Genomic DNA, 23,106 nt, shown 5'->3' with positions numbered 1-23,106 from the left:
ATAGCTACTTTTTGAATACTGGTAGAATGTTAGTACTAGGTGCATATAGCACTTTATTTGTACAGTGCTTTTTACAATAGACACAGTCTCAAAGCAGACCGGATAAACCGGAGACACAGTGAAGATAAACCGGAGACAAACGCAACAGCGCGCGCGTGTGTGTTTGTGCCTTTAAGAGATGATCTGTTTAGTGTCGCTAAGTGATTCATGAGTCGATTCATTTTCATGCGAAGTGTAAGTTCTTCTTCTCAGTTATCTCTCCGTGTTTACTGTTATTAATTAAATGTTGTGGTTTTAAATAAACACCAGATACTTCAGAACAGTTTGTGTGACTCTTTTACATTAAAAAGCTTAATTTAAAAGCTTAATTAAACTGCTATTACCACAGATCTGTAACCGACTCAGACTTGTTCCGTCTAAAAGTTTTCTGATGATCCTAAAAGTTCAGCAGATGATCCTGAACTAACGAATTTGATAATGAATAAACTTTTGCCTCTGATTGGCTCTGTAACGTCTTCTGTTCTCATCTAAATCACAAGTAAGAACCGCTTACGATTTACCAAAGTGAACCAGGAGTTTATATAACGTGCTGATAGAATCGACTCAGATGTGACCGGGTTGAATTATCTTTTTAAAGTAAATATTACAATCAGCAAAATTGCATCATATGTATGATGCACAACGTTAATGATGTTATTTTAGGTCATGAAGAGCTTTCACGATGGTTTCTGTGTGATTGTTGACGAATTTTGATGTGATGGTTGGTGCTTCGTAGCTCAAAGTCTGGATCAATCCACTGAGCTGTTAACTTAACGTGATCTTTTATATATCACACGATCGGATCGGCTACATTTAGGAAATATCGGCCGATCGCCGATAGCATATTTTGATTAAAAATCGGCCGATACCGATTCATAGCCGATCGATCGTCCCATCTCTAAGCCAATTTGGGACAAAGAGGTTCTCAATAGTCAATTTGTCTTTCACTGTTCGAGACCCCAAGCGCGTCTGAGGAGAGTACATTTGCCTGATACATGCTCCCTCCGACGCATACACAGTCTTATTTGCCCACACTTGGACGAGTGAGGCCAGTTTTGTGCACAGAGAGTCATAAATTAATCTCCACGTTTCTTCACTTCTGTACAGGCGCCTCAGGCTTCTAACCAGGGTCCTTACACCTCGTCAAGGACCCTGTCTCCAAGTTTTTTACTGCCGCAGGCCCTGCCAATTGTGTTTGTTATGCCTAGTTCACACTACACGACACTACACTACACCACACTACACTACACTACACGAGCCGAGCACTTGGCGACTGAAAAAAGATATCTAGCATGTCAAATATCTGGAGCTGAGTCGTCCAACTGGCGCAATGAGAACACAAGATACGGTGTGAGGGGAAACACAGGGGGGAGTTGTAAAAAGGTGGGACAGGGGCATAATATAGTTTATATCAGAATGCATGGGCACACACACAAGTTTTACAGTGTTTCTGACCTTATCGTTCTCTTCAAAACATAACACCAATGTAGCATTGCAGAAAATATCTATTAACCTCCAACTCACTACAGAACAATCCCTGCTGTTCGAGTAGCCAAATCCACTCAGATTCATTTATTTTTTTCTCATTGATTTTATGCTGCACATCAGCGCACAAACTTTGATCGCTCGCTACTTGTTGACGTGCATTTTTGGACGTGGTATCATTAAACCTTTCGTCACTTCTCGTGTCTGTTTTCGTGACAAAATGTAGTCTGGGAGACCAGAGAAGCTCGCCTGCGATTCCAGTTGGTGATAGATGGTGTAGTGTGAAACCCCCTATCGCCGATCAGTTGTGTAGTGTGAAAGCCATATCGACTTGAAAGACTCCCGATTACAAGAGATCCAGTTGTGTAGTGTGAACTGTACAGCGACCTGACGACTTGGAATGTCGTGTAGTGTGAACTTGGCTTAGGGGGCGCCCAGCTGACCGCTGTTCCACTAGCAGAATATCCTGTAGCACCTCCTGTGACTTGTTAATAACATTCTTAGCAGAATTCTAAATTGAACCTGCCACCGAACTTTCCCCCAATTTTCCTCCCAGTGTAGTGGTATCCAATTTCCCAGATTGCATTTTGCTTTCTTTGTGCTGCTGCTGACTTTTACTCCTGACTGAGAAGAGCCATGACTAACACACGCCCCCTCCGACACGTTAGCTGCATATGGGCTTGGTATTGTGTTCCGTGCAGGCGCCATTGATCAGCCAGCAGAGGTTGTAATTGCTTCAGTTATAAGGAATCCACTTAGGCGATCCAACCCAACGGGCGAGCCAATCATTGCCTTTGTAGGCGCCCAGCCTACCGGTAGCGCCACTGCAAATCTTAACAGCCTGCAACCAATGATTGTCTTATAATCAATAGCCTGTCAAATATTTCTTTGATTAATTGATAAGGCTTCTAAAAACGTAAAATTAGCACCAGCTAAGCACCTCATATACTACCATTATTTAAGTGAAAAGCAAGCAGTATTCAGTATCCTACAGTAAATAAACCATGCAGTCTGTGGGTCTGTTGGCTGTGTCATCTCGCCCTCCAGGCCCTTTGGGGAGCAATTCTATTATTCTAAACATTTCTGACATTTTCATCAGTGATTTCACACTGCACACAGCCAGATGGGACCGTTTCTATCTGTCCAGCTGCTTTGTGACCTTCCCTTGACACCTGAGATCTCAGGAGAGAAGTGTGGTGCAGATGAAGGACAGTAAACAGACATGTTTACTTTACTTTACTGAGAGACAGCAGTCTAATAGAAAATAGGATCTAAAATATTAACATATACTGCTGAAGTCAGCTTTCAAACTGGAGTTTTGAACTGACCTTACAGGTTAGCTATGTGTACTTTTGTGACAGGGATCTTTAAAAAGTTTCTGCACTTTTATATTTTGGTTGGAAACGGTGAGGGCAGTAGTAATTGGTCATGACTAAAAAGACTGAGAGAGAGCTTATAGTCTGGATTCTCCTTGTGTGTTTAAAATTTTTGCTATTTTATTTATGAATTTTACACCTTTTTGTCCCAATTTGGCTTAGTCAATTTGTCTTTTAATGGTGGAGACCCCAATTGCGTCCGAGGAGGGTACATTTGCCTGACACACCGACGTATGTGTATGTGACGTACATTTGCCTGACAATTGCTCCCTCCGACGTATGTGCAGTCCATGACCCCTTCTTATTCGCCCATATTGGGTGGATCCAAGTGTGAGGCCAGTTTTACGTACGGAGGGTCATGCACTGATCTCCACATTCGTCCACTTCTGTACAGGTGCCCTGGGCTATTAACCAGGGTCCTCATGCATCGTGGAAGACCCCACCCCTTTTTTAGTCCAGTCTTTTCCCACCCAGACTTAAGTGGCCAATTTTGTCTGCTGCAGGCACTGCCAATTGTGTCCAGCAGCTTTGTGACCTTTCCTGACACCTGAGATCTCAGGAGAGAAGTGTGGTGTAGATAAAGGACAGTAAACAGACATGTTTACTTACTGAGAGACAGCAGTCTAATAGAAAATGGGATCTAATATCAAATATTAACACAGATACTGCTGAAGTCAGCTTTCAAACTGGAGAATTTTAAACTGACCTTACAGGTTAGCTTTGTGTATTTTTGTGACCGGGATCTTCAAAAAGTTTCCACACTTTTATATTTTGGTTGGAAATGGGGAGGGCGGAGGGGAGGAGTAGTAATTGGTCGTGACTGAGAGACTGAGCAAGAGCTTTTTTGGAAGCTTTAAGGGGAAGAAAATTATAATGTGATGATGATGTGAAAGCAGCGGTGCATCAGTGGCTAACTCGCTCAACCAAAAACAATCTTTGCTGTCATTAAAAAGTTGGTACAATGCTGGGAAAAATGCATCGGACGGCGACGATGTAGAAACGTGATGTCATTTGTTTTTAAAATTCTCAGTAAATAGTGTGGAAACTTTTTGAAGAACCCTCGTATCGGTGTGCTGACCTTTTGTTTGACTTCTCAGGACTTATTTGGACTTATAAGAGCCTGACGTGACATTTACAGATAGAAAAATGCATTTGTAAACGTATTCCCATATTTTTTGGCAGAATTTCAGCCTTGTCATGGTTTTAAATCGGACACGTTGCTGGTTTTGTGCGCAAACTGCTCGTTTCATTTGAACCTGGCCATACGAACACTGGAATTTGGACCATTCTTCTGCACATAACTTGGTTACACCTCAATGTGTGGCACGGTGACTCAGTGGGTAGCACTGTCGCCTCACACCCTGAAGGTGCTGGGTTCAATTCCCAGGTGGAGTGGTCCAGGTCCTTTCTGTGTGGAGTTTGCATGTTCTCCTCGTGTATGTGTGGGTTTTTTTCTGGGAGCTCTGATTTCCCCCCACAGTCCAAAGTGAGGTAAACAAAATTGCCCATGACTGTGTTTGACATTAAAAAGACCAAATTACCTGTCCTGTCATGAATGTTATTAAAGTGTGTAAAACATGATGTTAAAATCCCAATAAATCTGGTGGCACAGTGGCTTGGTGGGTACCACTGACGCCTTACAGCAAGAAGGTCCAGGGTTTGATTCCCAGGTGGAGCGGTCCGGGTCCTTTCTGTGTAGTTTGCATGTTCTCCCTGTGTCTGTGTGGGTTTCCTCTGGGAGCTCCGGTTTCCTCCCACAGTCCAAAGACGTGCAAGTGAGGTGAACTGGAGATACAAAATTGTCCATGACTGTGTTTGATACTAAAAAGACTGGAACTGATTGTTCTTGTGTAACTTGTAATTACCTGTCCTGTCATGAATGTTACCAAAGTGTGTAAAACATAACCGTATGGACAGATGATCAATGTTGTTCATGAATGTTATTTGTCCTTAAAAACATTTAAAATTTTTTAAACAATATTCAGCACTCCAGAAGCTGTTTATGCTAGAACATGTTTGCCCTGTCCTCTCCTGTCCCTGTACCTCCCAGACAAGCCTGATCCCTGTGATAAATGAGCGTCTCATTTCGATGACAACGTACCTCGCATCCTTTGTCTTCCTCCCACCTCTACCGTATCACTCAGGGCCACAGTGTCATTTGCTCTCAAAAGACCATAACACCCCTGTCTACTGATGAGAGGAAAACGTACCCAAACAAATAAAGCTGAGGACATGCAAACAGACACACGCCTGATGACATTAATCGTCCACAGGCTCCAATATTTGTTTCGCCTTTGTATGTTATCATTTGTCGGAGAGTCATGCTGAGAGAAACTTTAACTGGGAGGAAATGAAAACGCCAACTGGAAGGTTAATACTCGGTTGGCCTTAAAACGTGGGATTACATGAAATACACAGGCTGGAACATACTTATGTGAGGTTAACATCCTTGTTTTATGTACTTCAGACATGGGAATAATAAGCATCTAAAATATTGTTTGCTATGGAGGGATTTTTGCCTTTATTTACTGCAGCAAAAGACATTAATCACACAGAAAAAATAATGGCTTTATTATTGCTCACAGATATTTATTCTGAATTTAATTTAGCACAAAAACAGGTTTTTCCATCAGTGTTTCTCCTAATAAGTTTGTTGCAGTTGCCAATAAAACATTAATTTGTTTTTTGGATCATTAATTTACAGTTGCATTATTTAATATACACTGATCAACCATAACATTAAAACCACCTCCTTGTTTCTACACTCACTGCTCATTTTATCAGCTCCACTTACCATATAGAAGCACTTTGTAGTTCTACAATTACTGACTGTAGTCCATCTGTTTCTCTACATATCTTTGTAGCCTGCTTTCACCCTGTTCTTCAATGGTCAGGACCACCACAGAGCAGGTATTATTTAGGTGGTGGATGATTCTCAGCACTGCAGTCACAATTACATGGTGGTGGTGTGTTAGTGTGTGTTGTGCTGGTATGAGTGGATAAGACACAGCAGCGCTGCTGAAGTCTTTAAACACCGTGTCCACTCACTGTCCACTTTATTAGACACTCCTACCTAGTTGGTCCACCTTGTAGATGTAAAGTCAGAGATGATCGCTCATCTATTGCTGCTGTTTGAGTTGGTCATCTTCTAGACTTTTAAGAGTGGTCACAGGACGCTGCCCAGGGGTGCTGTTGGCTGGATATTTTTGGTTGGTGGACTGTTCTCAGTCCAGCAGTGACAGTGAGGTGTTTAAAAACTTCATCTGCATTGCTGTGTCTGATCCACTCATACCAGCACAACACACACTAACACACCACCACCATAATAATAATAATAATAATAATAATAATAATAATAATAATAATAATACCTACTCTGTGGTGGTCCTGTGGTGGTCCTGACCATTGAAGAACAGCATGAAAGGGGGCTAACAAAGCATGCAGAGAAATAGATGGACTACAGTCAGTAATTGTAGAACTACAAAGTGCTTCTATATGGTAAGTGGAGCTGATTAAATGGACAGCGTGTAGTAACAAGGAGGTGGTTTTAATGTTATGGCTGATCGGTGTATCTGGGTACATTAAATGCTGAAAGGTTTATGCCACATTTATTTCATATTTAAAAAGCATTTGTGTCTTACATTTACCAGGTTGTGCAACTTTTACAGTAGTATCTGCAGCCACACACTTTTGATAAGTGGAAATAAGCCTAATTGTTTTACATCACTGTGAAAAAATTTTGGCCGTGCAGAATAGTTTTACATTAGCCACATTGGAGGGCTTCCAAGCACAAATTGCCACTGCATATGATATCATTTTTCTCTTGATTAGCAGTGTTTTTTGATTTGCATCTGTCCTATAAACACAATTGGCCTCATTTACTTTAACTGTGCAATCATAAACATTAGCCTTATCTGGGGGAAATGAGGATGGATCCAAAGCCTAACCAGAAGCACTAGGTGCAAGGTGGGCAAAACTTACATACTTATATGCATTCATTAAACCTAAGGGCAGTTTAGAGTGGGCAATTCATTTTGTCCATTTTTGGGAGGTAGAAAAAACCCAGATATTGATGTAGGAAGAACATGGCTAATTTCTTACATACAGTAACCAGAGGTGTGGATTAAATGTGAGGAATGGTTTTAGATCAGGTACCGGCAGCATGCCAAGATTTACATTTACATTTTCAGCCTTTAGCAGATGCTTTTTTTTTTTAATCCAAAACGACTTACAGTACTGTGGCATTATGTATTGTCTAAGCAATTGAGGGTTAAGGGCCTTGCTCAAGTGCTCAACAGTGGCAACCTGGCAGTGGTGGGGCTTGAACCAGTGACCTTTCGATTACTAATCCAGTACCTTAACCTCTAGGCTACAACTGCCATAAAGGCAAGTTGTGCTAGAAAGGAGTGATTAGTCCAGAATGTTTGCATTTGTGAGCAGTTAAGTCAAGTCTTGTGTTATGAATGATGAAAGGGACTAAACCAGTTACTGTTGTAAATAGTATAAATAAATAAATACTTACCTGTCGTGGTGGGGATGGTCCGGGTATCGATGATGGTCCGTGACGTTGCCGGGTAGAAGGTGCCTGAAGAGAGAGAAAGCATAGAGTAAATTAAGCTAGCTGAATTATTTATTCAAGTATGAATTGTATGAGTGAGATGGCCATATGTATGTGTTGTATGTGTTTAGAATGTTCCCTCCAATTTCTTCTGTAGCTGGATTGGCTGCCAGGTCCTAGAGGGGAGGGATTTTTTTGTTAAAACAGGAGGAAGTAAGGGCTGCAGTCATTCTGAAGTAATCATCTCTACATGTCTACGGTCAACAGCAGTTGTTTTTAGGGTTGTTCCAGTTAATAGTGACTAAAACGTCACTTAAGTGACACAAAATGCTTAGTCTTAATCTAAACTAGTAAATTACACTTCGGATTATAAGCTTGATTAGTCCGCAGTCCAATCTAAAGTATACTGCAGTCCATTCTTAAAGTAGGATCGTAGAGGCCAAGTTCAAAAATTAAGTGGTTAAAATGACTGTCTTTTTTTTTTTAAGGGAACAACTGATGTGCTCCTAAGCCTCCACATTGCCAAGATTCGATTGAGGTGTCAACCGATGTCAGACATCACATTTAAAGTATTAAGTGTGCTCCAAAGGGCACATATCAACACCCTTTAGATCAGTGTTTATTTTATTTTATTTTTTTACTTTTTTTTCAAGCAAACCCCTTTTTTGTCCATGATTTTTTTTCTGCTACCCAGTCAACACACACAATGTATTTTAATTTATATGGTCTCACTGTGATTTACAAGATGTAACATAAAGCCTTCACAAGGGGGCGTTTGCATAGAATTGTATTACGGTATTTTTTTTTCTGTGACCCAAGTGTCTAAGTTTTGAAAAGCCTTGCTTTAGAAAGTAAACCCTTCGGTGTCCTCACCACAAAGGGTGTTCTCTTGGTTTAAGATGTTAGGACATAGTGATAATTACTTGAGATTTAGATTTGGTCGAAAACAAGAAAAACTATCCAGCAACAAAGATTTGGCAGGATATTTGTTGATTAACAAGAAAGGCGTCTCTAATGTTTTTGAAAGTGCCTGTAAGTCAGATCTTGTCCAGTCAGCTTCATTTTTTTTGGTTGGGTCTTGGTTTGGTTATAAAGGGTGCAATGTTGGAAATGGTTCTTTGCACAAGTGGACTGCAGCAGTTCTTGGATTTAAAGAACAGGTGGTTCAATAAAGGTTAACTGTATTTCAGAGGGTGACTGGTTATTTGATATTTGAGAAGGCTGCTTCTGTCAGACTCATGTCGCTTTATTCTGCGGCTGGTGTCAGATGGGAAATGCACGGGTGAATAGAAACACTGATGCGCTAGTATTAGAATGGAAATGTGTTCCATTCTAACACTTTTGCACAAGACATGAAGCCATACTTTCCATTTTTATGAGGTTGAAGCATAACCGGGAAGTGAGCAAAACGAGTGATGGAGCTTTTTTGATTTCTAGATTTATTCATTTAGTTTATACATCTTCTGCCTAAAACGTTTAAAATGATCAAATTGTTTCGTAGATCAAATGGAATCATGAGCTATGTAAATTGTTACGTAAGCTAGTCGTCCTGAGATGCATCTCAAATCGCATCAGCTGGTGCAGCAATCTAATACGCTAGCCAACAGATGCCGTTGACCATGTCAGAAAGAGGAATGGCTGAATGGGGAGTCACCTCCTTAGTGCTGCAAAAGTGACCCCCTACAGTCTGGTCGAGGTGCTAGCACAGGTGTGGGAGGTGTACATAGAGCATAGTGTGCTCTTCTGTAGGGCTGTCTGTAAGAATCAACCACTAGCCAGAGTCAAGATGTTCACAAATGTCAAAGGAGGTGTGTGGTCCTCCTCACGCAGCCAAAGGTGTCTTGAGGGGTCCAGAAGTCACCAGACTGCACAGTGGCACACTGGCACAGCGATCTAATGTGCAGCCCACAACTGCAGAGATCTCAAGCTCTTGAGTTCCAATCCCAGGCAGCGCTATCGACCTGACATTGTCCAAACAGGTACGATTGGCTGTGTCTGAGGGGGGAGGTTGATGGGGTTTTATTGCCTATGTGTAATTGCAACGTGTGCTGTTTGGTTGAGGCACCTGTACTAGTGGTAGATGATTGTCTTACCGTATGTGGTAAGGTATCTGTGAGACTCCATCACTGGCAGGTGAAAAGACACAGCCAGCAACTGCACCCCTGTCAGAGAGGGCGCATGATGGTTTCAGCTCTCCTCCGCCGGCGTAAGGGTGGTGCAAATGGCAAAACAATTGCAATAGGGGGAATTTTCAACAATAAATTGGGTTAAAGAAAGGGTTGGGGGTTAAGCCTATTTGTGTCTTGCAGAATTCACAGAGAATCCTGAAATAAACACTGATACCATGAAGCATGAATCATCTTGCTAATATCTAACTAATAGCTCACTAATAACCCTGCAGGATCACTGATGCATCACTAAACTACAGGAATTGTCCAACCTCAGGGACCCCCATGCATTTCACATTGTTACTGTGTTTCATTTTCTAACAAATGTGTGCAAGGTAATTGTGTTTATGCCATGGCTTGGTATACTGGAATACAAATAGGCACTGTCTGGTTGGCTGGGGGTCCCTGAAGACTGGGGTGAGCAGTCTGCAGTTATGATACAGCCCTGATATGGTGGGCTGAAATTAATGGTCAAGCCAAAATGCTTTGGGTGTTACACTGATGTGATTAATTTAGTTGTTTTTATGATGAACACCTTTGGTCTGAGCAAGAATGTGTGTAGGAGGTGGGGTAAATATTTTCCTCTTTCCTGATTCTTCAGTTTTTGTGTATTTGGTACACTTTCAGACCTTTAGACAAAATGAAGGTAAGACATACACCGATCAGTCATAACATTAAAACCACCTCCTTGTTTCTACATTCACTGTCTATTTTATTGGCTTCACTTACGTAGTTCTACAATTACTGACTGTAGTCCATCTGTTTCTCTGCATGCTTTGTTAGCCCCCTTTCATGCTGTTCTTCAATGGTCAGGACCCTCCCACAGGACCACCACAGAGCAGGTATTATTTGGGTGTTGGATCATTCTCAGCACTGCAGTGACATTGACATGGTGGTGGTGTGTTAATGTGTGTCATGCTGGCATGAGTGGGTAAGACTCAGCAGCGCTGCTGAAGTTTTTAAACACCTCACTGTCCCTGCTGGACTGAGAATAGTCCACCAATCAAAAATATATCCAGCCAACAGCGCCCTGTGGGCAGCATCCTGTGACCACTGATGAAGGTCTAGAAGATGCCCAACTCAAACACCAGCAAATGATGAGCGATCGTCTCTGACTTTACATCTACAAGGTGGACCAACTAGGTAGGAGTGTCTAATAGAGTGGACAGTGAGTGGACACAGTATTTAAAAACTCCAGCAGTGCTGCTGTGTCTTATCCACTCATACCAGCACAACACACACTAACACACCACCACCATGTCAGTGTCACTGCAGTGCTGAGAATCATCCACCACCCAAATAATACATGCTCTGTGGTGGTCCTGTGGGGGTCCTGACCATTGAAGAACAGGGTGAAAGCAGGCTAAAAAAGTATGCAGATAAACAGATGGACTACAGTCAGTAATTGTAGAACTACAAAGTGCTTCTATATGGTAAGTGGAGCTGATAAATTGGACAGTGAGTGTAGAAACAAGAAGGGGGTTTTAATGTTATGGCTGATCAGTGTAGATAACCTGAGTAAAAAGTAAATGCACATTTTTAAATGAAGGGATACAAATAATGCCCAGCTTTTCAACCCAGTCAACCAATTAACCATGTTATTAATAAGTGGATTTAATTAGACTAAACACCCAGGCTTGATTACCACTGCAGAAATTGGATTAGGGTTTTTAAAATTCCCCTCAGAGGGAATGTCATTTGTAAATACATTCTTTTAGGTTCTCCTCAGTGCCAGCTTTTGTGTGCACATACTTTGGGAGTCATGGTTATTCAGCAGACATGTGGCGTTGTGGAGAATTCAGGGATTTAGAAGCACAGAGCAGGAAGACACTGCCACAGGCTGCCGTTTACATACCTGCACACCTAGAGCAATTTCTCCAACAAAAACTCCAACTGGTCTGACTGCGTTATGAAGCTTATTCACATCAGACAGTAAAAAATTGCATGAGGTTGAATATTAAACACTGCCTAAAACGGTGGTCCCCAACCACTAGGCCACGAACCGGTACCGGTCCGTGGGTCATTTATTACCGGGTCACACAGAAATAATTAGAGATCGCTACATCAGCAATGAAAACGCTACTTTTTTTTAACTGGTGTTATTGTCTCCAATGACCCCTAGGTGGGAACAGCGTCTCTTTGCAGCAAAATAGCTCATTTGTGAGTTTAGTAAGTTTTGTAGTTATTTTATTTTAAAGACCCCCTACCCACCCCTGCTGGTCCGTGAAATTATATCTTATATATAAGCGCTTGAGGCCAGATTCAAACCGGCAACCCATGGAAAATGTTAAATTTTTTAGGAAGTCTAAATTTAAAACAAATGATATGAACATGTAATATTTTACAGTTTAAATACCTGTCCTTGCTATAAAATTGCCAATGCATTGCTGATATGGCAATAAACCCAAACAAACAAACAAACAAAATATCTTATATGAAACCGGTCCGTGAAATTATATCTTGTATGAAACCAGTCCATGAAATTATATCTTATATGTAAGCGCTTGAGGCCAGATTCGAACCAGCAACCCATGGAAAATTGTTACTTTTTTAGGAAGTCTAAATTTAAAACAAATGATATGAACATGTAATATTTTACAGTTTAAATACCTGTCCTTGCTATAAAATAGCCAATGCATTGCTGATATGGCAATAAACCCAAACAAACAAACAAACAAACAAAATATCTTATATGAAACCGGTCCGTGAAATTATATCTTGTATGAAACCAGTCCATGAAATTATATCTTATATGTAAGCGCTTGAGGCCAGATTCGAACCAGCAACCCATGGAAAATTGTTACTTTTTTAGGAAGTCTAAATTTAAAACAAATGATATGAACATGTAATATTTTACAGTTTAAATACCTGTCCTTGCAATAAAATAGTCAATATGTTGCTGATATGCCAATAAACCCAAACAAACAAATAAAATATCTTATATGAAACCGGTCCGTGAAATTATATCTTATATGAAACCAGTCCGTGGTGCAAAAAAGGTTGGGGACCTGGTCTAGAAGATATACTATATGGCCAAAAGTATCAAGACATCTGACCATGAGCTTGGAGGACATCTGATTCACAGCACACATAGCCATTCCAGTACCATGTCATTGTGTTCAGAATGGTTCACCAACCAAAATAAACCTGGTTAGTGTGGGTCATATAGGAGTACCTTTACATTTATGAATGGGAAATGTATTACCACACATAGTAGGTGTAGCTCATCCAATTGCCAAGGGTGGCACGGTGGCTCAGTGGGTAGCACTGTCGCCTCACAGCAAGAAGGTCATGGGTTCGATTCCCAGGTGAGGCGGGCCATGACTGTGTTTGACATTAAAACTTGTGAACTGATGAATCTTGTGTAACGAGTAACTATCTTGTCTTAATAAATAAATAATTCACAACACACATAGCCATACCAGTACCATGTCATTGTGTTCGGAATGTTTCACCAACCAAATTAAACCTGGTTAGTGTGGGTCATATAGGAGTCCCTTTACATATATGGATGGAAAATCTATACTCACAAGGTTCATCTAAATGGTAGGTGTAGCTCATACAATTGCCAATAAATATATGTACAAGAGAGGTGGATACTGTAAACTTACCAGACTGTATGTAGGAGTTTAACCAAGTGTCGGAATTCCCGTAGTATTTCCTAGGGGAATACCCTTCTTAGTTACAGCGATTTAACAACATACAATATGTTAAAACTTCAACATGATTTAGCTGTTCTGTCATACCGGGCTGTACATTATAAATCAAAATCCTGCTGCAGTATCGAGAGAAATGTGCTTTATGTTTAAAACAAGACAGTTAAAGAATGGAAGCTAGCTCAGGACAAAAATGACTTCTCCCATGAGTCAGTGGGAGTTACTTGTCATTGTCACGTTTGTTCTCACTATGGCTCTTCCTAAAGGTCTTTATTTATGAACATGCCTGGCTTGCCATAGTAGGTTTAGTGGGTTTTGCTGTATTTTATTCATTTTGCTTTGCTGTTTGCAAGCAGTATCAGGTCGAATTTAATTCAAGACTGGTAATAAAGGTCATTACTGCCACCTAGTGTTGAAGTGAAACGTTTATGCTTAGGTGGATAAAGATATGAGTATTGATACGGATACACGTGTGTGTGTGTGTATGTGTGTGTATATACAGTATATATATATATATACACACACACACACACACACACACACACACAAAGAAATTAGTTGGCTGTCGCCTCAGCAAGAAGGTTCTGGGTTCGATTCCCAGGTGGGGCAATCAAGGTCCTTTCTGTATGTTCTCCCCGTGTCTGCGTGGGTTTACTCCAGGTGCTCCGGTTTCCTCCCACAGTGCAAAGACATGCAAGTGAGGTGAATTGGAGACACTAAATTGTCCAAGACTGTGTTCGATATAACCTTGTGAACTGATTACAATTCCTCTAAAGGCATTTATAACTAATTAAATAATATTTAAATGGCAATTCTGTCTACATCAGTTGCTGTAGTGTTTTGTAAACCTTTTTTTCTAAAGATTTGGAAGGCGTTTTATTTTCATCTCTTGTCACAGGTGGCACAATTATGTACAGATTACCAAAGGGATCATCCACCCCACCCCTCTGTTCTGCTCATGCATCTATCAGAATTGAATTTGGTTTTGGTATGAATGAGATGCTTGATGAGGCATCCAGAATAAAGCCATTCAATATTTTTCTTTTCTTTTTTTCCCCAAGTCAGCGTCTGGAGGTGCGGGCACAGGTGGCTCAGGCTTTCCTATCAAAGTTTCAGCTGTCCAGTGAAGAAATGGCTGCCCTTCGGTATGCACGTGACGGCCCCATCACTGAGGTAACCTGTAATATACAAAATATAAGTTAGTTCTAAATAGTTCATTATTTAGATTGTGTGGATTGATGATAATTAGTACTGGTAGTGATGGATGAAACAGTATAAGCAAGATTTGGTCCAAGTTGTCAAATAGTCAATCTGTAATCAAAGCCAGCTAACGTAACCACAATTAGCAGTGAGATTTTTAATTTGCTTTTATTAAAGTCATCAACTGTATAATGTGGCATCAGCATCAAATAAATGATTCCCTTCAGCTGCTCCTATGGTTGCCACAGTGGTTAATTTGTCCTCATATTTGATTGGGCACAGTTTTTACATTGGATGCCATTCCAGATGCAGCCCTCATATATCCGGTCTTGGGATCAGCACTAAGGGTGCACTGATATGTGTTTCCCTAATGACTAGGTTCACATAATGCTGTGCTCCTTCTGTATTTGTGAGCCCATAAATACACAATTTGAAGACCTTATATACCCACCCTATAATCCTCAACCCCACCAAGCCCTGACCTCATCCCTATAAAAACAAATTTGGACTGAATTGGAATGCCAATTATGGGCCAGGCCTTCTCATTCGACATGGATCAGATGGGCTCGCATTCCTACAGACACACTTCCAATGTCTTGTGCAGATTGGTAGATTGGGTAACTCTATATAATGCCCATGATTTTAGAATAGGATGTCCAGCAAGCTCAAGGTCAGATGTTCACATACAATTGACCATATAGTGTGTGTGTGTCATGGTTACTATGGGAAAGAATGCTACTGTGAAGCATTAACGGTAATCGTAGCCTGGTGCTTGCAAGATGTTAGAGTTTGTGTGTGTGTGTGTGTGTGTGTGTGTGTGTGTGTGTGACCAACAGGATTTCTTTAAAGCCTTAAATCGAGTTAAAAACATTCATGAAGATGTGAAAGTTCTACTGAGGACCAACCAGCAAACAGCAGGGTGAGAGAAACAATCTCTGACATACAGAGCTGATTATTTTACAGCAGGTGTTTGGTTCTATGTTTCTCTGATAAATGTTACATGACTGCATATTTCATTAGATTGGAGATCATGGAGCAAATGGCAGTTCTGCAGGAGACCTCGTTCGAGCAGCTGTACCGCTGGGCACAGAGTGAGTACGGCGTGTTCACATATTCAGACGAAATACACATGAAAAGTGACACATTTCGGGAATCGTGTCACAGCTGCTGTGAGGGAGTGGGAAGAAACCTGAGTCACAGACATACCAACTAATTAATAACTGCTTTTATTAATTATTATAAGCTTCTCGCGTTCGGTCTCTCCCTGACTCCGTCTCGCGCTTTGTCATACTTTTGATCATAGATGAGTGTCGAGGGTTGACTCAGGAGACGTGTGATGTTCCTCCAGTGCTCAGCCAAGCCATGGAGGCTTTGCAGAACCGGCCTGTTCTTTATAAGTGAGTACAAATGAACACTTTTACTGCTCGAGACAGTTTGTACAATGCAAGGGCTGAATAATTACATTGTACTTTTATTATTTTTATTTTTATCACCATCTAATGGTTGTACAGGCTTTTGTTGACACTAATTGATAATGATGGGTGGCTCGGTGGGTAGCACTGTCGCCTCACAGCAAGAAGGTCCTGGGTTCGATTCCCAGGTGGAGCAGTCCGGGTCCTTTCTGTGTGGAGTTTGCATGTTCTCGCCGTGTCCGTGTGGGTTTCCTCCGGGTGCTCTGGTTTCCTCACACAGTCCAAAGACATGCAGTCATGTTAATTGGAGACAATGAATTGCCCTATAGGTGAATGGGGTTGTGTATGTATGTATGTGTGTGTGTGTATAGATGTGTATGTATGTGTGTCTGCCCTGCGATGGACTGGCGCCCCGTCCAGGGTGTCACTGTGTGTCTTGCGCCCATTGAAAAGCTGGGATAGGCTCCTGCATTGATAATTGATAATGTTTACATTTACGGACATTTACGGTAGTTACCAGATGCTTTTATCCAAAGCGACTTACAATTCTGGCCTTCAAAAACATCTTATCTTGAGTTCTTTAAAATAAGAATTTATATCTGTTTGTTGTTACATTAGGAATATAAAGAAACAAAAATTAGGACTAAAGTTAAAATGGAACCATGCCCACATGGCAGATATTATTGCACCTATGGCAGCAGGTATAAATCATCAAAAGTTAGCTCTAACAAAGCCCACCCATTTTGAAGGAGGATATCATTTATCAGTTTTACTATCATTTGAAATTAGTCTCATTACTTTCATATATTTCTTGGCTCTCTATCAATCTATAGATGTACCACCAACCACAGCACAACGTTCTTACTACAGTATAGGCTGAAAGCCTTTTTTTATTTGAACACTTTTTATTTAAACTCAAATTGAATAGGAAGGCATGAAAGATTTTTTAGATTTTAATGTTGTTTTTCAAATTATCAGTAGATACAATTAAAACAATATGTTAATATTATAACATACAGTATATTATACGTGATATATGCATGCTTTGGTGGCCGTAAGTTGTTCCATCATTTCCTGCTCTCCATGGATGGTCTTTAGTAAGTTTTTAGCGGACTTTCAGATCTGCAAGATCAGACGCTTGCTGTTTACATTTTTATGTTCTCCGACACATAAATAACAATTCACGTTGTATGTGTATCCAAGCATTTATAATTATTTATGTATCTAATAATGATTATTACACCTGTAAAATGATATATGAACTGTATATCAGAACTCTGTTGATGCCTTTTGTCCAATCAAATTACTTAACTTAAGATTAACCAATTTATGCTTGACCTAATTCTATATTGGCGCTGATGATGACGTATATCTGGTGATTTCTCTGTGCCAATATATACAGGGCTACTTTAAGTACAAGCAAATCTTACTAGCATAGTTTTCTTCCTGACCACGGATCAGGCCATTGTTCTATGTACTTTTAATGGGTACAGTTGAACTAATTAGAATTAGACAGATCATACTTTGAGTGGAGTTTCTTTTGATTATCTGAGTAATCAGATAGCTTGCAGTCAGATTATGGTCAGATTTTAGGAATGTATGTGATTGTATTCAGTGTAATACTGGTCTGGGTACAATTGTACGGCAGTTCCTCATATTCACCACATGGAGTCAGAGTCACACTGGGCTCTACCAACACTGAAACTTGACGGAACAAGTACAAGGAAACAAGAGACCATTTTACAATAAAACTTAATAAAAGGAGTTTAACCGACAGTCCTGGTTTTTCAACAAATGCTGCTCACATTAAGCATTATTACCTGTGTGCAACAGAAGCTACACATCACAGTTCTCAATTCCAGATGTTTCAGAGCTCTGCAGCTGAGTATTTAACACATGGAAACATGAATAAACATGAGGGAAGTCTAGGGTTTATCCTTATCCTGGTCAGATTTTCAGAGGGTCCAGCACCACCTAGAAACAATGGGCACATTCCAGGAATACTCTGGACAGGGCACTAATCCATGGCAGGGCTTGTCTGTGTAGATGCCCAGCCAGCTGATAGCACACCTCAGATTCGAACCCGGATCTCTGCATAATAGACCGCTGCGCCACTCAGCGCCATGCAAGGTTTAGTTCAGAATTTTATTTTTACTATATTTTCACTGTTTTAAATGCAGTAAACTTTCAGTTTTTCCTAAAAAGAATGTGAAAATGTATTTAATCAGCCATTTCTACTGTGAATGTTGTGTATAAGGGAAATCTTATCTCTCTGTTTTTATAGACAGTGGTAAACTTGATGAGTTTCACTTTATCACTGTTTGCTTTACAAAGAGGGAAAATTTCTCTCAGTCATTCCTAAAGTGCTGACATGCTTTTCCCCTTTCTCTCAGAAAAACGGAGTACTTTAGGTTGATACCCGGTAAAAACATGTCATTCTTTGAAATGACCAGAAAGATTTGTGTACGCATGGAAAGTATACCTTACAACTGCATGACGATGGCTAAATCAGTAATCAAAATGATTTTGCTTAATATTTAAACCATGAGTATCTCAATTATAATACAAAATAATAGACTTGACTTGTTGTTTGTGTCTTACTTTTTGTGCTTACTTTTTTGCATTGTCTCAGTTTCGCTGTGCACACCATCATGACCACCCCCTCTCAAACCCCCACATTCCAGCCCAAGTAACCCCCAACTGTGTTTTGATTATTTTAAATAAACCAGCTGTTTCTTGAGGGTTCCACTACTGGTAATGCATACTAACACCAATATCATATGGCTGGAAAGCTGTTAATAAAATATTTTTATTAAAAAAAAAAGTTAATACTGTTAAATCCAATGATGATTACATTAGCTAAAGCTATGGATTTAGTTTAAAGCTCAATTCATGGACTTAAAATTTCAGCTACACAGAACAGTATTTATTATTTTTTTTATTTTATTTTATATTTTGTTTATGCATTTTCTCCCCCTTTTCTCGCTTTTTAGTGCGTCCAATTGCCCGATTGCGTCATACTTCCTCTTCACTAATGCTGGTCCCTGCTCTGATTGAGGAGAACGAAGCTAACCCACGTCCCCTCCGACACGTGGGCAGCAGCCGTATGCATTCTGTCACCTACACTTTGACGAGTTCAGTGCAGATCAGCACTGTGTACAGAGAGACACATCCTGACAGCACTCTTTTCCCATCTCTGTGCAGGCGCCATCAGTCAGCCAGCAGAGGTCGTAACTGCATTAGTTATGAGAGAGTTCCTATCCGGCTTTTAATATCCCACCCCTATCTGAACGACAGGCCAATCGTTGTTCTTGTGGCCGCTCAGCCCAGCAGGCAGGCAGAGCTGAGACTCGATACGATGTATTCGAGATCCCAGCTCTGGTGTTCCAGCGTGTGTTTTTACTGCTACGCCACCTGAGCGACACACAGAACAGTATTAACAGAAAGGCCGTAGCCATGAATTAAACAATGGAGGGGACCAAATCTAGGGGGGATGGTTGCTGTCATTACGCAAAGCTAGTGAGTGGAACATGTTTATTTTGTAATTATATATGTAGTTATATTACTATATTGGTGGGGGGCTATTATAATGCTTGAATATTGGGTTGGACGCCCTCAAATATAAATTGTGATTTATTAGCTGTGATTAACAGCTCTTGTTAAATCTTAAAATCGAGAAAATTACTCGTATAAGTTTCTGTGTAATTTGTACAAATTAACACGAGTGCTTAAAGTAAAGTCACATGCTAAAAAAGATGAAGAACCTTTGCCATACTGATTTCTGATACTGGTACCTGATTTTTTTATCCCCCTTTATCTTCTGTGTTCTGGCTATTTTTTTCTGTCTGATTTAGTTCTTTCCCACATTCTGATTTCATGTTGGTTGAGTCCAAGGCCAGAATGTAAAGAGGATGAGAAAGTGTGTTCCTGGAACGTGTGCCAGTTCCCTTCACCCCTCACCTCCTCCGTTGTTCTGTGGCTGGTGCAGACCTACTGTTTAGTCTACTCTGCTTCATTCTCAGCTCGTAGATAAAAACAGTGCCACTGTTCCACGCCACACCGGGAGCGTCTATTGTTTTCCTTTGTGTGTTAGTGAGACTCTTTCTAACCTCACATATTTTCCTCTCACTGGTTTTAGAGGTCAGGGTTTGAGCAGGAGGGCTTTGTTTGGTATGTTTTATGTTTTAAAGCTTTTGTGTGTGTTTGATTGTCAGATACACACTGGATGAATTTGGCACCGCGAGGCGCAGCGCAGTGGTCCGTGGCTTCATCGATGCTCTGACGCGAGGGGGACCAGGAGGCACACCCAGACCTATAGAGATGCATTCCCATGACCCTATGAGGTAAATGCAGTGCTAAATGCTAACTGTGCACAATCACTATAATGCTGTTTTTTCCTCAGATCAAATTCAATATTTCTATCAGCTTCAAACATAAACCAGTTGTTTCACAGGTAATTGAAGGTCACCCCAAGGACCAGACAATTCTAAAGAACTAAAAGCCGTATCATCTCGTTACATCACACATACAGCACTCATCTCTCTTACCACCTTTTATTTTTGTAGCGTTACGCGCCATTATGATGTCTCCGACCCGACAAATCCAATTGTTTTCTCTAAAGACATTAAAAACAAGCCGAATCGGTTTCAGAGAATCCCCAGCTCTTCAGGGAATCAGTTCGTTTGTAGGGAGTTCAGAGAAAGGGCAGCTGCAGAGATCTATGGATTTTAGGATACTGCAAGTAGCACGCTGCTGATCTAACATCCTCCCTCCGTCTCCCGGATCCTGCGGAGAGAACATCAGGTTTTGAGCAGAACGTCAATAAGAAGCGAGAAGAGCACTTCTCAGAACCGTGGCTCTTTATCTGCTCTCTTTGTTAAAACGAGTAACGTTTATTTAATGACGATTTACTCGGTTGCCATGTTTTGGCATAGGAACTCTGTGTTAGAGATCAGTTTGTTTACATGCTAAACATAGGATTTTTGAAATATTATGTTTTAGGTATATGATCACTAAGAAAAAGCTAAGAAAGTAAATAATTGGATTTTTTAAAAAATTGCAGCCATTATTTTTGCTACCCCCCAACCCCGAAATACATAAAATTATTCAATCTTAGCTTCTTTCTTTTTTTTTTGCCTTTTTTCTATTTCTATTCTTCTAGTCTAGTCATATGGAGACAACATGATTGGTAAATTTTACTGTCATTACAAATTGGGCTTCTTTAACATTTTTAATTTGCGTAGCATTCAAGTGCCTCACATTTTCTGGTTGGTTTGCACTATGAGGCGTCCTAGCAATGCTACGGCAATTCAGTTAGCAATCAGTTAGTTAAAATGTCCAAGATGTTGACGTGTAAAGCAGCTAAAAAACACTGCTTAGGCACAGGGGTTTGGAAAACCTCCAACCAATTCTGTAGACGCATGAAAACACGGACGAGTATTTTCATATTTGAGACGGAGTCTCGCACTGTTGCTGAATATTTTAGGTTTTCATTCATCTCCTAATTATGTTTTAGATATATGATTATAAGAAAAAGCTGAGAAAGTAAATAATTGGATTTACCCCCCCCCCCCCCAATCCTAACCCTACCCCTCCCCCAAAATACATACTATTATTAAAGCTTTTATTTTTTTTTTTTTTTTTTTTTTTGCCTTTTTACTATTTTTGCATTATTCTATTTTCATCCCAATCTAGTCATATGGGGACAGTATGATTGTTTTAGGTATATGATTTTAAGAAAAGCTGAGAAAGTAAATAATTTGATTTTTTAAATTGCAGCCATTATTTTTGCTACCCCCCCCCCCTCGAAATACATACAATTTTTAAAGCTAAACTTCTTTCTTTTTTTGCCTTTTTCTATTTTTGCATTATTCCATTTTCATCCCAATCTAGTCATACGGGGACGATATGATTGGTATGATTGTTTTAGGTATATGATTACAAGAAAAGCTGAGAGAGTAAATTATTATTATTTATTTTTTTTAATTTAAATTAATAAAGAAATTAGGGATAGGGACCTCATAACTGATGCAGTTACGACCTCTGCTGGCTGGTGTCTGCACAGAGATGAGGGATAATACGATCAGGGTGTGGCTCTCCATGCACAAAGTTGACCCGCATATGAACTTGCCTCGTGCAGCTGAAAATATGCAGAAAAGATGCAGGCTGCACACGGATGGGGCGTATGTCAGTTCGATCTTCTCAATCGGGGCGGGGGTCAGCACCAGTGGAGAGGAAGCATAACACAATTGGGTAAAATTGCGAGAAAATAAATAAATAAAATAATAAAAAAAAAAGAATATCTTCGGCCTGATGTGAGGGTCTAGATGGCCCTTACAGTTCCCTCTGTTTAAAGTATATGGTGTGTGTGGACATGTAGAAAATCAAATCATCCTGGATAATGTGCTAAGTACCTTGATTTTTTGAGCTGACATCCACAAATTTAACAGATCAAGACTATAGTCTAATATTAGGCTGTAGTCTACCATCTCTGGAAGTCAAGTTATTCCTCCTAAGCCTCCTTTAATATGAGTTTCCATTTACTTTGACATCGAATATTATTGACAGAGTATCATAAATCTGTTTCTATCTTTTGTACCTCTGCATCGTCAACCTCTGTTGGCAGAGAAAGACCTCAGACTAGCATACCCCCTCCAACACATGTAAAGTAACCAGACAGTATAATGAATTTGGTCCTTATTAAAGTCACAGTCATTATGCTGCTCATATCCACTGAGTTCAACATGTTTACTACAAGTAATTTAAATCAGCGCAACATTTAATAGTATAATAACATATAATAGTGAGACACTCTTTAACCTCACATACGCTCTGTGTGTGTTTGTCAGATACATACTGGATTAATTTGGCACTGCGAGTGGTCCGTGGCTTTATTGATGCACTGCTGTCCCTAACTGACATGCAAAATTGTTGCAAAATAAGCATTGTCATACACATTTGTGGCAGATGGTCCTAATCTTTTGGCTCATCGGTGTACATTTTCATGAGCATGCTCAAGTTGATGTGATTCTTTTAAGAGTAATGAGAATGGACAGGATTAAGAAGGAGTTTATTAGAGCTACAGTGCAGTTAGTGAGGCGAGATTGAGATGGTTTGGGCATGTACAGAGTATTGAGGGAGGACATGGACTCTTGGTAACTGCCAAGTATCATGCATCATTCAGCATGACTTGGATTTGTTCCTCAAACACAG

General features: G+C 40.3%; 1 protein-coding gene across 1 annotated transcript in view; it reads left to right on the top strand.

Moving 5' to 3' along the window:
• cog6 (component of oligomeric golgi complex 6) overlaps positions 1 to 23,106 on the top strand; it is a 53,684-nt gene that overhangs the window by 6,420 nt on the left and 24,158 nt on the right. Inside the window, exons 5-9 of the mRNA XM_063016418.1 lie at positions 14,344 to 14,455; positions 15,319 to 15,401; positions 15,503 to 15,573; positions 15,786 to 15,879; positions 20,109 to 20,237. Coding sequence (XP_062872488.1) covers positions 14,344 to 14,455; positions 15,319 to 15,401; positions 15,503 to 15,573; positions 15,786 to 15,879; positions 20,109 to 20,237 — 489 coding nt within the window. The remainder of the gene's footprint in view (positions 1 to 14,343; positions 14,456 to 15,318; positions 15,402 to 15,502; positions 15,574 to 15,785; positions 15,880 to 20,108; positions 20,238 to 23,106) is intronic.

The sequence above is a fragment of the Trichomycterus rosablanca genome, chromosome 20 (genome assembly GCF_030014385.1).
Source record: "Trichomycterus rosablanca isolate fTriRos1 chromosome 20, fTriRos1.hap1, whole genome shotgun sequence".
In the NCBI taxonomy this organism is placed as follows: Eukaryota; Metazoa; Chordata; class Actinopteri; order Siluriformes; family Trichomycteridae; genus Trichomycterus; species Trichomycterus rosablanca.
This window is presented reverse-complemented; position numbering and strand designations above follow the sequence as displayed.